Source organism: Mastigoproctus giganteus, chromosome 7 (assembly GCF_048544385.1).
Source record: "Mastigoproctus giganteus isolate SK-2022 chromosome 7, ASM4854438v1, whole genome shotgun sequence".
NCBI classification, from domain to species: domain Eukaryota; kingdom Metazoa; phylum Arthropoda; class Arachnida; order Uropygi; family Thelyphonidae; genus Mastigoproctus; species Mastigoproctus giganteus.
Genome location: NC_143581.1, coordinates 147747940 through 147763930, shown reverse-complemented (window position 1 = coordinate 147763930; position 15991 = coordinate 147747940). Strand labels below are relative to the sequence as shown.

At 36.4% G+C, this 15991-nt stretch overlaps 1 protein-coding gene across 1 annotated transcript in view; it reads left to right on the top strand.

Moving 5' to 3' along the window:
* LOC150083254 (insulin-like peptide receptor) overlaps positions 1-15991 on the top strand; it is a 503669-nt gene that overhangs the window by 387554 nt on the left and 100124 nt on the right. Inside the window, exon 20 of the mRNA XM_090378451.1 lies at positions 11573-11637. Within this exon, the coding sequence (XP_090234577.1) occupies positions 11573-11637 (65 nt within the window). The remainder of the gene's footprint in view (positions 1-11572; positions 11638-15991) is intronic.

Genomic DNA, 15991 nt, shown 5'->3' with positions numbered 1-15991 from the left:
TGACCATTACCTTATACAAGGGGATAATCACCTCCATATCCCTGCTAGAAAAATTCCTGTATATCATTGACAAAACACCATGAGCTACTCTTGCAGACCGTCTGCACTGCTCAGAAAACTTCATATATGCCTGCACAATTACCCCCAGGTCCTTTTCATTGTCTACCACTGTCAGTGTGGTACCACAGAGTTGATATGCTACTCTGGGATTACTGCTTCCCATATGTAGTACTTTACATTTGTCAATGTTAAACTTCATTTGCCATCTCTCAGCCCATCTGCTCAACTTTTCTAGAACCTGTTGCAGCAGTGTACTGTCATTAGTGTCATTAACAACCCTGCCAACCTTCGTATCGTCTGCAAACTTGGACATTAAGCCTGACATACCATCATCAATATCATTTATAAATACAGAAAACAACAATGGACCCAACACTAAACCCTGAGGAACTGCACTAATAACATTAGTCCACGAAGAGCAGTGTCCGTTGATTACCACTCTCTGTCTTCTCCCACTCAACCATCCCTTTATCTATAGCAGCAATTTGCCTCCAATGCCACACTGCTCCAATTTGTGCAGCAGTCTTCAATGTGCAACAGTATCAGAGGCTTATCTAAGATCCAAATATATGATATCAAAGTTATTTTTGCATCTAGTTCCTTTGTGACTACATCATAGTATCCAGTCAAATTAGTCAGACAAGACTTCCCCCTTAACAAACCCATGCTGTGTCTGAGCTATAACTGAAGTCTTGTCTAGATGATCCTGCAATGCTTCTTTAACCAGTGCCTCCATTAATTTCCCTGGAACAGACATTAAAATAACAGGTCTGTAATTACCTGTGTCTCCCTTTGATCCTCCTTTGTGGATTGGGGTCACATTTGCACATCTCCAGTCCATGGGTACCTCCCCTGAGTCCAGGAAAGCTCTCATAATTATGGCTAAGAGTTTGCTTACTTCCTATGCCACCTCCTTTAATATAACTGGATAGATTCCATCCACCCCAGGTGCCTTTCTTGTGTTTATCTTCAACAATTTCTCCTCCACTTTACTCTCAGTTATTACAAGATTATTTAGCTTACTGCCAGAGTTGAATACACCTCTAGCATTCCCCTCCCTGAATAACTCCTCATGTGTGAATGTCGATGCAAAATATTCATTTTGTTTGTTAGCTACCTGAGCAGGATCATCAACAGTTGAACCATCGATATCAAGTGGACCAATCTGATTCATCCCCTTCCTTCTAGAGTTTACATAAGTAAAGAACTCTTTGCTGTTTTTCTTTGAATCCTTTACCAAAGATTTCTCGTAATCTGCCTTCGCCTGCCTAACCTCCTTTGTGACTTGGTTACAGACCAGCTTATGTATATATATCATAGGCTTCTAAGTCACGTTTTAATTTATATGTATCCCATGCATTTTTCTTCTCTGCCATGTGTCTCATTAGTTCATCTGACATCCATTTAGGCCTAAACCTTGAACAATATTTCTTAGTTGGTATGTAAAGCCTAGTAGCTTCCAAGACAAGTTCCTTGAATGCTTCTCATTTTGAATTTGCTGTTGGTAACATCATTCCCCCATTATAAGACACTCTAATTTACTGGCCCACTCTATTTCTCTGCACAATTGCTCATTATTGTCATCAGATTCATTAGGCCTATAATACACACCTACTCTCATTTTTCCTTTCCCAGTGCTTATCACACCAAACAGACTCAACATTGCATTGTCCATTCACATCAGTTGGATACACTTCCTTAGATTTTATGTGTTTCTTAATTAACAGAATATCCCCTCCTCCCATCCTGTCCTGTCTATCCTTTCTGTACACATTGTACTCCCCAAATTCCAGTTCTGAACTACTTATGTCTGTGTGACACCATCTCTCTGATATCCCAACAATATCTGCGTTTGATGTCTTTACTAGCACTTCAAGCTATTGTAGATATATGCAAGTCTGTAATAAAGTCACAAAGGAGGTTAGACAAGCAAAGGCAGATTATGAGAATCTTTGGCAAAGGATGCAAAGAAAAACAGGAAAGACTTTTTTACTTATGTAAATTCTAGAAGAAAGGGGATGGATCAGATTGGTCCACTTGATATCAATGGTTCAACTGTTGATTATTCTGCTCAGGTAGCTTTCAAACTCCAAAGGTTTTTACAGGGACTTTGAATGGGGTAATACCATTTTTATTTTTAGAATTTTCATTTAAATTGTTGATCAATCTACCATAATTTGAATATTTTATTTTGTTTGAAATATATTATATATAAATTTTAGAATTTTCACTTTGTTACATGACATCATTCTTTATAAGTATTAAATATTATGCCTTACTATATTTGACTGACTGCATTTTCAAACTGTCATATACCTCTTCCTCTATAATATAATACAAAAAAAAATTCATCTAATTGTCTGCCTAATTATGCTGGTCACCAAAATGAAGGATTTTTTTTTTTCTTCCATCAGAAGTGTAAAGATGCTTTTCTAACTAAGTTTTGCACACTGATTTCAGATATGATTCTTGGTTTTTTTTCTAGCTTATGTAGTTTTAATAATATGATCACAAGTTAAGACAATTTACAAAATACACAAGACTGGTTATAATTATATTCTTATCACTTCTGCAGTTTAAACCTAATATACTTTATATACATAGTTAAAATAATACAATAAAAAAGGTAAAGTGTAGCCATTATCAACCCACTGCAGGACGGAAGCCTCCTCAACAATTCATGCTGAGGGAAATGGACCATAATCTGCCACGCTGGTCCAGTGCGGGTTGGCAGATCAACCGTATTCAGCAATCAGGGGCTTGAACCCCGGTCTACTCAAAGAGCGTGTGCTACTGCACTCCCGCTCCTGACCACTCGGCTACGGAGACAATACACTATTGTAAAAAAGATATATACAATTTAAAAATGCTGTGGGGATGACTTCCTTTGGTCCAAAATGTCGTAGTACAACATCCAGCCAACATGTAGATGTAGAGTTGCTAGAATGAGTACAAAGAAAGGCAATAAGATTGGTGAGGGGAACGGGGTGCTCTTACCAAGAACAGCTTAAGTTCTGCAAATTGCAGTACCTGGAGACGAGGCGAGGTGATCTGATTGAGGTGTATAAGGCCTTGAATGGGTTGAGCAAGCTCAATGCTGATGAGATTCTTTCTCTTGCTCAGATTAAAACCCTGAGGGAGCATAGATTTAGATTCAAATTGTGGAAAGACAGTTGTAGAATAGATGTGTGGAAATTTGCCTTTAGCCAGCGGGTAGTTGATTGCTGGTACAGACTTCCATCTTTTGTTGTGGAAGTTGATAGCTTAAATAAATTTAAGACTGAGCTGGACAGGTATTTTGAATGAATGGATGGGCAAAATGGGAGAGTTTTTTTTTTTTTTTTTTTTGGCTGAAGCTGCATAAGCTTGCTTTCTTGCAGTGCATGCCTCAACTAATGCTAATGCTAACATACATTCATTCCACTAATCGTGGTAGCTATTTTCCATTGACAATGTCTTGATGGAATTGTTCCCCTCTCCCTGCCCCTGTTTGTCACTGTGCCAAGGTTTTCAGGAAAGAAGTCTGAATGCATATACAAGAAATGAAAATTTGTTTGTAAAAGAAATAAAGTTCCAGAAACATTGACATCCCATCTGCTCCAAGCAGGTTCCCAACTCTGTGGTTACTCAAAAGGTCTCTGCAAAGCCATTTGAAAGACTGCCATGTTTTTAGGTCTAATACACTGAGGCATTTTTCAAAGTTTTCATCCTACAGAAACTCTTTTATTTGAGGCTCCACAAAAATTCCCTCCCTTACTTTCTCATCATTGATCTTTGTAAATTTCTCACTTAAGTAATGAAATACTCTCAAATTCTTTTTGCCCACCATTTTTGTAAAACTCTTCATTAGGCTAAGTTTAATGTGGAATGGTGGAAGGAAAATTTTCACTGCATCCACTGATAGAACATACTGAACACTACTTATTCCTAGGTCATATGTGCTTCTTTGAGGCCAGTCATGTTTGATGTAATGGTCTGTGGTAGAACAGCTCTCCCATAGGCATAGAAAACAGCATTTTGTGAACACTCCTTCCATGATTATTAACATACCAATAACTTTGAGGTCACTGAAGATATTCCACTGATAACTGCTGTACTGGATTGCTTCAAGTAGTGTCTTCATATTTTAATATGTTTCCTTTATCTGAACAGGGTGGGTAATGAGAATGGATGGCTTTCAAACTTCATTGCAAGGAGCTGATGAAAAGGTACCATTCGTATGTAATGTGTACTTGTGACAATTCTAAAAACTCCATGGACATCATGGCAGTAGCAGAGTAGACTGTTTACTGTAAAGAATGTCACCAAAACATGGTTTCTTTTTCAACAGAAAGACAATCTGATGTTCTTCTTAACCAAGTGTTTCTGGTTTAGCCTCAAGGCAGGAAGTTCAGTTTTATCTATGAATAGGGCTAGATCTTTAATGAGGTTATTCAACTCATATTTGGCGTAAACGGATCCAGCTCCAATGTCTCATCATCAAGTATGTGCTCAGGATCAGCCCAAGTTTTCAGGTCTGTACTAGTGGTACCTTTGTTGCATTCCATTTCATCTTCTAAAGTACTGGAATTGGCATACTGTCAACATGAGAGACTAGCCTCATCAGTGAATCCAGGTTTGGATAACCAATCTTGTACTTATTCTTTGCTGAGAATCTAGTTACACAGCATTGCAGTCTTTTTTGCTCAGTCCATGTAATGAATATATATCAAATGGCATTGACTTTTTCTTTTTATGCTTCCAGACTTGTAATCCATTCAAACAAGCAGTATAAATAACATGTGGTACCCATGCCTTATTCTGGTCACTTAAAGGACATCCAAAATATAACTGGTAAAATTTCCCAAATAACCATCATGATTGTATTTTGTTGTAATTTAGTTAGGAAAGATCAGTGTGGAGCACAATTTATTTGAGTGATTTTTACACTTTTGAGACACAATGATGAATGCATTTCAGTAAAACACCAGATATTTCCTGGAACAATTTATAATCAAATAAATAAATTATGAAATAACAAGGATCTATATATAGTCATAAAACTGAATAATTATGAATGTATAAACAATAATAATAGATAAATAATAATTATATTCATGTAAGTTAGTGAACAGTATGCAAATGATATAATCAGCCTCATTGTTCACTTATTCAGTCTTATCACAGATATGAATGTTATAACTGTTAATGAACCTGTTCTTGTTGCTGACAAACCAAATAATATTTTGCATCTACATTCATGTATGAAGATGTGTTTAGGGAAGGGCATACTAGAAGTATACTAACTTATAATTGGCAGCTGAATGATTTTGTGATAACTGAGAGGCAAATGGAAGAGAAATTGTTAAAGCTAAAAGTAAAAAGGCACCTAGGCCTGATGAAATGTATCAAATTCTATTAAAGAAGCAGCTACAGAGGTAAGTAAACATTTAGCCATAATTATGAGAGCATCCTAGGATTCAGTCCTAGGGAAGATCTTGCCTGACCAATCTGATTGGCTACTAGAATGTAGTAACAATAGAACTTGATTCCAAAAATTATTTTATCATCATATACTTAGATATCAGCAAAGCTTTTAATACTGTTCCACATGAAAGACTGCTGTACAAATGGGAGCAGTGTGACTGCAATGGGTAAAGGAATGGTTGAGTGTCAGAAGGCAAAGTGGTTATTAATGGGTATTGCTCTTGGACTAATGTTATTAGTGAAGTCTCTCAGGGTTCAGTGCTGGAGCTTTGTTTTCAATATTTATTAATTACATCATCAACTTTAATGTCACAGTTTGCAGGGTGGTTATTGACAGAAATCAGGGTATGATGCTGTACCAAGACCTAGAAAAATTTTCCAGATGGGCTGAGAAGTGACAGTTGAAGTTTAACTTGAAAAATGCAAAGTACTGCATATTAGAAGCAGTAATCCCAGCATAACTTACCAATTGTGTGGCACTGCACTCATGATAGTGGATAAAGAAAATAAACTGGAAGTAATGGTACAGTCTGGCATGAAGTCGTCAGAGAAGGCTTAGACAGGCAGCTAGAACAGCAAATGAGCTTCTCTTAAGAATATACAGGAATTCTGCCAGCAGACAGAAGAACCATTGTATAAGGAAATGGTGAGGCTGGATCTTGAATACTGCATACAGGACTGGAAGCCTTGACAAAGTATCCTTGTTTTAGGAAGGCTGTAAATCTGTTGGAATGGGTTCAGAGAAGAGCAACAAGATTAGTCAAGGACACAAAAGGGTACTCTTACCATAAATGATGTCACTTCTGCAAATCACAGTGTCTGGAGACTAGGCACCTGTGAAGAAACCTGGTTGAAGTGTTTAAGGCCTTTAATGTTTGAGATGGGTGAGTACACTCAATATTGATAGCATCCTAACTGTTGCTCAGCATTTACATATAAGGTGACATAAATTTAAGTTGAAAAAGGATTACTGTAGGATAGATATGCAAAATGTTGGTTTCAGCCAGAGAATGATTGATTGTTTCATATGGTGTTGTGGAAGTTGGCACCTTAAATAAATTTAAGGGAAAATTAGACAACATATTAACAAGGAATGACAGATGAGGTGGGTGGGTAGCAGTAGTTTTTCTTTTTTTTTTTTTTTTTTTGCTGATGCTATATAAGCTTGTTTCCTTACATTGTCTGCCAATACCAAAAACTAGACATGCTAGAGGAAAATCAAATAGATTTGTAATCGGTGTCTAAAGATCTATCTATTCCATATTTTTTTTTTTACCAATGAAAAAGACTTGTTTATCTATGTTACCTATTAGATAGCTTCGCATAATTACCAGATAAAGTCATATTTGGATTTCCTAGGCTACCTACTTGAAGCATCCATATAAATACAATGTGCAGTGAGTACTGTGTTCCATTTCAAGGAGTTAAAAGTGATAAACTGCAGGTGACATGGTAGGCAGATTGCAAGGCCCATTAAACCAAAAAGGCTTAGACATGAAGTGTCTCATGGCATTTAACATGCTAAATCATGTGAAATGCCTTGAGACTCCTAAAACCTCATACCCACACTTTCAGAAACTACAGAAGAATGGATGTTTTGGATAAAATTCCAAACCAGGTGAAAACTGACAGTGATATTCAGATAATTGAAACTTAGGCAACTTTGGAATTATAGAGTATACTAAACATTTAGTGATATATACATTACAGAGGTATATCAAGAGCCTGATGTATAGTCTTAAAGCATTTAAAGAGTAAGATTTTGGCACCCTAGTATCTAGTTTATTGGGTTTTTTTTTACTAATGCGTTTTCTCTCTCTTGCTTCATTAATCTTTACTTGTTAAAAGTAAATTGGTGGCATCCCCATTTGTAGCAAAACTGGTAGTGGAACACCTGACAGATGCTCATTTGCTTTTTAATGTTTGGTGACTTTTTTTTTCTTTTTGAATTCTGCTTGAACAGTGCCAATAATTCATGTTTTCTTAATGGATTGCAATGTTTATTGTACGTAACTTTTTAAGTTTTAAAAAAAATATTAAAATTTTAAGACAAACTGTGTGTTTGACACTATTTAATTTCAAAAAATATATATATTAATTTTGCTAAAATTTAACAAAATATGTATTAGACAAAAAACAGAGCAGCAAATCACTGTCTCTTCTATTTTCCAATTTAAAAGATTGTCAAGTGCATGACATTTCAAACTGTGCATGCACTATATTTCTGCTTATTATGTATATCATCATCATCATCAGCCATTTTCAATCCACTGCAGGATGAAGGCCTCTCCAGCAACTTTCCAGTTCCTTCTGTTTTGTGCCATGGCTATCCATTTACTACCCACAAACTCATGAATTTCATCTATCCATCTCCGCCATTGTCTTCCAGGTTTTCTTCTAGCTCCTCTTGGGTACGATTCTGTTATTTTCTTAGTCCATCTGTCATCATGTCTTCGAGCTATGTGCCCTGCCCAAGACCATTTTAGTTCTTTAGTTTTGATAAGAATGTCCTTTAACTTGAGTTTGCTGCCTAATCCAGGTGTTTCTCTTCTTATCTAACAGTCTGATTCCCAATATAATCCGTTCCATTCTTCGCTGTGTAGTTCTCAGCTTCTCTTCCATTCTTTTGGCGAGTGCCCAATTTTCATTTCCATAAGTCATGGTGGGCAGTATACATTGGTTCATTATTTTACGTTTCAGAAAAACTGGGATATTGCTCTTCAGTATGTGACTATATTTCCTGAATGCTATCCATCCAAAATTTATTCTTCTCTTGACTTCCAGCCTTTTATCATTATTACAGCTAATAACTTGTCCCAGATAAGTATATGACTCCACCTTTTCAATTACTGCTCCTTCAATCATTATGTCCCTTTCTGTGGCATACTTGTTCATCATTACTTTTGTTTTAGCCATATTCATCTTTAGTCCAAAATCCTTACTAACTCTGCATAACTGATTAAAATTTTCCTCCAATTCTTTGGGATCGTGGCTTATGACCACAATGTCATCTGCAAATCGTAAATGGTTTAGGTACTCTCCATTCACATTGACTCCTTTCTGCAACCAGTCTAATCTTCTGAAATCTTCCTCAAGGGAAGCAGTAAACAGCTTCGGAGATAGTGTCTCCTTGTCAAACTCATTTCTCGATTTTAAATTTCCTACTGTCTTTGTCTAGTCTAATAAAGGAGATAGCGTTCTCATATATTTTCTTCAAAATCATAATATATGGGGTATCTATGCCTTGTCTTTCCAGTGCCCGAAATATTGCCTCATGTTGTATGGAGCCAAATGCCTTTTCATAATCCACAAATGCCAGGCATAATGGTGTTTTATATTCATTTGCTTTCTCCATTAGCTATGATATTACGTGAAGGTGATCCATGGTTGAGAATCCTGTCCTAAAGCCAGCTTGCTCTTTCGGTTGATTCTCATCAAGTATTCTTTCTAATCTGTTAGTAATGACCCTTGTGAACAGCTTGTAGATGCGGGATAACAAGCTAATTGGTCTATAATTTCCAATTTCTGATTTATCTCCTTTCTTATGCAGCAAAACTATGATTGCATTATTCCACTGCTTACGCGTCACACCTTTTCTAATGCATTTTGTGAAGAGCCTTGCCAGTTTTTGTGTTATGTCTCTTCCTCCCAATTTTAACCACTCTACAGTAACTTCATCTTCCCCCGGGGCTTTCTGATTCTTCATTTTCTTCAACGCATGTTCTACCTCATCAGGAAGAATATCGGTTTTGTCGTATGTGTTGTTGCTATATGTATAATTCTCTATAGTAGTCTTCTGCTATTTGAATTATGCCTTCTCTGCTATTTATAAGTACAAATTTGTACACCATTGCTATTCTTCAGTTTCAGTATCATTTGTCTTTCCGTATTACTGCTCATGGACGTTGATTTAAGTCCTTTCTTTCATAATGCTTGTTCTACTTTTCTTGTGTTAAATCTTCTTATGTCCTCTCTGAGTCTCTTTCTAATGGCGTTGCATAACTCAATATACTCAATTTTCTCCTTGTCAGTGTTTATCTTGCTCTTCATTTGTCACCTTCGGTTCATCATAACAAGTGTTTCTTAACTAATTTTTTCTTCTTTGGATTTCTTTTTCCCTATAGGTTTCTTGGGCTTTATGACTTTCAGAAAGTTGTAATATTCCTCGTCGATATCTTGGTCCTGAGCAGTCTGCAAAAGCTCAAACTTGTTCTTAAGTTCCAGTACATACTGCTTTTTCTCCTCTTCTGTTATCTCATAGACCTTTTTATTATTTACTCGAGTCAGTTTTTTCCTTTCCTTTCCTACGTCTATATCAAATGTACATCTTACCATTCTGTGATCACTTCCAACATTTACCTTATTCAGGAATGTAACATCATTCACGATATATCTTCTGTTAATGAGGATGAAGTTGATTTCATTAGTTGTTAATCCATTTGGACTCGTCCATGTCCACTTTCTGTTCACCCTTTTCTTGAAAAAAGTGTTCATTACTGACAATTCTTGAGATTCTGCAAATTCCACAAGTCTTTCACCTCTTTCACCAATTCCAAAATTTCCTATAGTTCCCCTTTCTGCACTGTTTTGGCCTTTTCCAACCTTAGCATTGAAGTCCCCCATAATAATAGTGTAGTGGGTTTTCTGCTCATCTAGAAGACTCTCAATTTCGGTGTACATTTCTTCAACCTCTTCATTATCATGGCTCGATGTTGGTGCATAAATCATTATAACCTTTAGCTTGTACCTCTATATTGCTTATTAGACTAATACTCAAGAAATCTTGAGTATTAGTCTTGACACCCTTGGTGATGTACTTTCGAATTCCAAAATGTTCCATTGGTGTACAGCAGATTTCCACTTGATAAACTTATAAGTGATTCATTTCTTCTTCTTGTTTCAGCCAAACCGATGATATTCCAATTCACATTTTGTAATTCCTTTTCCAGCTCTAATATCCTGTCTTCACCAATGAGTGATCTTACGTTGTAACAGGCCAAGTACAGTTTCTGTGCATGGCAGCCTGGTCGTACCCACAGATTCTTAGCACCCTCTGCTTCCACTCTGATCCTCTCGCTGCCATAAGAGGGGGAATGAAAGCTGCTGGGGACTGAGGGCCATTTGTTTCGTCGTGCTGTCATATGCTGGAGGGTTTTTTCTTTTCCTCTTCACGCTGACCAGGCGTTTTGAAGAGAACCACTCTACACGTTCGTTGCCACCTAAGTGACGTAACAGGGCTTACCATCAAGAAGGTGTGCATGAGTGGATTTTAGGGAGGCAGGCCAACTGGACTTCTCCTAAATCTTCTGTAATAGAAAGATATTGGATCCATCAGTGTTTTAGACTGAGTGTCTGATAACACACTGAATACCTGTTCCCCTCTATTATGTATATAAATATTATTAAATAATTAAAACAAAGTTATTATGTGCATCTGATACTATTAGTTACTTTCATTTTCAGGTTTATTTCAAATTTGGCACCCTTCATAGCATGCAAAATTTGAAATTATATATGTTGCTTCCCACAGAGTAGCAGCCATTTTGAGAAAATACTGGGTTTTGTGTTATCATCTTTATTCTTTGAAAACAAGAATAAACCTTTCAAAAAAAATCTGGGATTAGATAGTAGATTGACTTAGTGAAAGAGGAAAAACAAGTAACCTGAAACCTTCAAGATTTCATTTCATTTCAAGCTATTCTTCAAGCAAAATCTAAATAGTTGTAAAAATGATGGTGGGGCACTTGTCAAGTTCTGACACCTAATTTCTCTAAGAAAATCATTACAGAAATTACTGCAGTAAAAGCTTGACTATATTTAGGAAGATAGAAAATATTTCATATTTTTAATCACTGATTAATGCAGGAACATTATTTTCAAGGAGCACCTGTGAGGTGGCCACTACTAGTGCTATTAAATTGCAGAATTAATGCCTATTAGGTCATTGTTGATTACCTATCTATATCTACTACTTATTAGTTTTTATTAATTAGTTCTTATTACATTTATGTATATTAACAATATTTTCCTTCCATTCTTGCTGCAGACTGTCAACGAATCAGCTTCTTTACGAGAAAGAATTGAATTCTTGCAAGAGGCTTCTGTTATGAAGTAGGTATCTTTTGTCTGCAACTAATTGTCCATTTTTGCTGAATTGAATACTAATATAAACCTCTGTTCTCTCTTTCAACATTCAATTTTATCTTTGGTTTGGCTCGGTTTAAGTTTTTCTGGTTCATAGCAACAAAGACCAGACCAGACCAGATAATGAAATTCAAATAAACAGTAAAAGTTTTTGGTGACCTATTCCTGAATTTTTTCCCAACTTTGTTGAAAGGTATATATATATATATATATATATATATATATATATATATATATAAAATACAACAGTTAAGAATTAAAAGTATAATATCATATGCATTTCAGCAAAGTTTAGAGATTTTGAAAATTCAAAAATGGTGGACTGTGTCTAGCCAACTAAGTGCACTGTTTCTATCTGATCTGTACACCTGAGATCCATAATATAGTTGGCAGCAGGCAAGTTCATGATAGAGGAAAGGTCCAGAGCAGCATCTGCTCCCAACTGCTAGATGAGATGGCATGCAGGAGGCAAGTCCCTCAATGCACTTTGTCCACATATGACAGATGTGTTGGTGGAATATCAACTTTTTATCAAATAAAGATCTAGAAATTTTGTATTGGGTGCTATTGGAATGCTACTTTGTCTGAGCTTTAGTTCTGGTTCAGGATAAACTTATGACAAAGGTGTGTGCAAATAGTCTTTTGAGATGAAAACCTGAAACCATTACCATTTGGTAAAAGGTGAGATTGTCAGTGGCCTGCATCTTTTGATGACCCTCATGTTTCATAACTGCAAAAAATAATTACATTATCAACAGAATGGGGACTATTTGCAGTTGGAAGTTTTTCAGTAATAGAATTAATTCTAATGGCAAAGAAGTACAACACTAAGAACTGATCCTTTGGGGAAATCCCTCCTCTTGGTAAAATGGCTGAGAGAAAGAGAGAGAGAATCTCATATAAAATTGGAATGACTGATTTGATATAAAGATAATGGATTATTAAAATTCAAATCTAAAAGCTGTGTTATATGATTTTTCCACATCAAAGAAAACCACACCAAGTACTCAATGTTTGAGGGAAACTTAGAGAGATGTTCCCAGTCTTATTAAATGATCAACTGTTGACCTGTTCCTTCAGAAGCCATAATGTTCCCTGGAAAGAAGCCATTTGCTTCCAGATACAAAGCAAACACTAACCATTCTTTCCAGGATCTTGAAAAGCAGTTGGTAACCACTAAAAGACAATAGCTGTTTATGATTTTTGAATCTTTTGCTGGATACAAGGAAGCAAAAGCTTATATAGCTTGCTTCCTTGTATCATTTAAACAATTAAAAAAAAAAAAAAAACTATCCATTTGATCTGTCCATTCGCTCTAATAATTTATCTAATTCTTCCTTAAATTTATTCAAGCTATCAGCCTCTTCAAAACCAGATGGAAGTTTATTCCAACAATCGATCACTCTCTGGTTGAAAGGAAATTTTCACACACATCTATCCTTTTTCAGTTTATGCCCCTTTTGTGTGTTGTCTCAACGAGAGTTAGGATACCACCTGCATTTAATTTACTCAATCCATTTAAGGCCTTAAACATTTCAATCAGGTCTCCTCACAGGTTCCTAGTTTCCAGATGATGAAATTTCCAAAAGTGAATTTTATGGCAAGGGTACCTACCTCTTTTGTGTCCTTGACTAACCTTGTTGCCCTTCTCTGCCCATTCCGACAAATCCACAGCCTTCCTAAAATGAGATTTGTAGACCTGTATACAGCATTCAAGATGCAGCCTAACCACCTTATACAATGAAATAATCACCTCCTTATCCCTGCTTGCAAAATTCCTATATATTACTGACAAAACCCCATGAGCAATCTTAGCATCCTGTCTGCACTACACTGTTCAGCTTCATGTCCAAATACACAAAGCCTCCTAGGTCTTTTTCATTCTCCACTACCTTGAGTGTGATACCATGTAGTCGTTATTTTATTCTGGAATTACTGCTTACTGCAGTACCTTGCATTTGTCAATATTAAACTTCAGTTGCCACTTTTCAGCCTATCTGCATAATTTTTCTAGATCTTGTTGCATTAGCTCCCCCTGATGACTGTCATTAACTATCCGGATAATTTTTCATCACAAACTGAAAAGTAGATCTTCCAAAATGGAAGAGGATTCATAGGAGAAGGTGGTACATGATCAACTGTCAAATGAAAATTGCTAACATCTCAGATCCAAATGCTAAATGGTTGGCTAGCTCTGGGGTGGACATCACAGAAGCTCTCCCAGTGTGGCATAAATATAGATGGCTATATAAGGTTGTCCAGTAAGGATTCCGATTTAATTACACATTTCAGTAAAAGCACTTAATACCTGTACAGCAGAGGTGGTCACTGACCTCAGCACATAAACTATAGACTGACAAAATATATGACAAGCATAAACATTTTTTGTTCCATTTCTTACACATCTTGCAGTGCAGACAGGTGTTTTGTTTGCTTAAAGTCATTGATGCAGCCTAAACTTGACTATAGTTGCAGTAGTTAAAGGTAAAGGCATGGGTTTTAACTTCAGAAGAGGGGACTCTGACAGTTTAAGTTGCTATACGACATCTGTGAACTGGGAGGAGTACCGAGGGATGGTGAATACATTTGAATTATGGAATACTTTTAAAGCAAAAACACAAAAGCCATGAATGCATACATACCTTTAAGAAAATATTGCAGGAGGAGGCCAAAATTGATGACTGCAGAGCTGGTTGGTCAAACAGAGCAGAAAAAGATAGCATGAGAGTTACAAAGTGATGAAAAGTACTGAAGCCTACAACAGGTATAAGGTGATCTGTAATAATACCACAAATAAGGTCAGGGAAGCCAAGGCTGCAGAGAAAGCATTGGCTAAGAGAGCAAAGAATGAGGACAAGAAATTTTTCATATATGTGAATACAACAAAGAAGAAAGCTAATGAGATCAGACACCTATGCACTGGGTGTGGGAAAGTCTTAGATAACCCAGCTGATGTTGCCGATGAATTGAATAGGTACCTTGCATTGGTCTTTACTGACAAAAAAAAGCCCTTCATGCTGAGAAGAGGCTATGCAAGTGAGACTGAGCCATATGTTATTAGTAATGTCATAATTACAGATCATTGTTTATTAGAAAAACGTTTGAGCATAGATGCAAGTTAGGCTCCTGGAGTTGTTGGCATACACCCTGTAGTTTTGAGGCAGAGCACAAGGAAGTGTACTGAACCATTAAGATTAATTATGAGGGCATCTTTGGACTCAGGGAAGATTCCTTAGGATTGGAGAAGTGCCAGTGAATCGCTAATATATAAAAGTGGTTCTAAGAGTGAAGTTGGTAACTATGGACTAGTTAGTCTGACTTCAGTGGTAGAAAAAATCTTAAAGACAATGATTAAGAGAGAAATTCAGGGACATTTAGATAGATATGGCATTCTGAAAGACACACAACATGGTTTGTTAAGGGTAAATCATGCTTAACTAACTTAGTAGGCTATTTTGACATAGTTACTCATGAGCTAGTAATATTACTAAAATTCTTCTAAGAGTAATATTGATGAGGATAAGGAATAAAATAAGGCTGGAGATAGGAGAAGAACAATATGGATTTATGCAAAATACTGGAACAAGAAATGCTACCTTCCTGATAAGGATAATGTCGGAGAGGGCTATTGAAATGCAGAGAGACCTGTTTATGTGTTTCATTGATCTTATGAAGGCATTCGACAGGGTGAAACATGAAGAACTCTTCAACATTCTAGATTGTTTAGACATAGACAGGAAACATATAAGGATATTCAGGAACTTATACTGAGAACAAACAGCCAGCCTGAGAACTGGAAAAGACAGGGGTGAAAACATAAGAATTCTGAGGGGTGTAAGACAGGGCTGTGTTTGCTCTCCGGACCTATTCAACCTCTACAGCGAGGAAATTATGAGAGGAACACATGGAATTGGAGGATTTGCATTTGGCAGACAAAATGTAAACAACATCAGATATGCAGACAATATCACTCTCATTGCCAAGACAGAAGAACTACAGGAACTTCTAGAAAAAGTAGTGGAACAAGGTAGAAGGAAAGGCTTAACAATAAACATTAAAAAAACAGCGCATACTTTTCAGCAAAAAGAAAATTGTGCCCAAATTGCATACTAAAAATAGGGAACAACATCATAAGACAAGTAAAGAAACACAATTATGTAGGGAGTTGTGTTACATGAGATGGACGATCAGATAATGAAATCAAAAGATGGATTTGTATGGCCAAGGCCACATTTTAGAAACTGGGAAACATACTAAAAGATAGGAAGTTGTCAATGAAAATGAAAAACAGAATTTTGAACTGTTATGTTATACCTGTCTT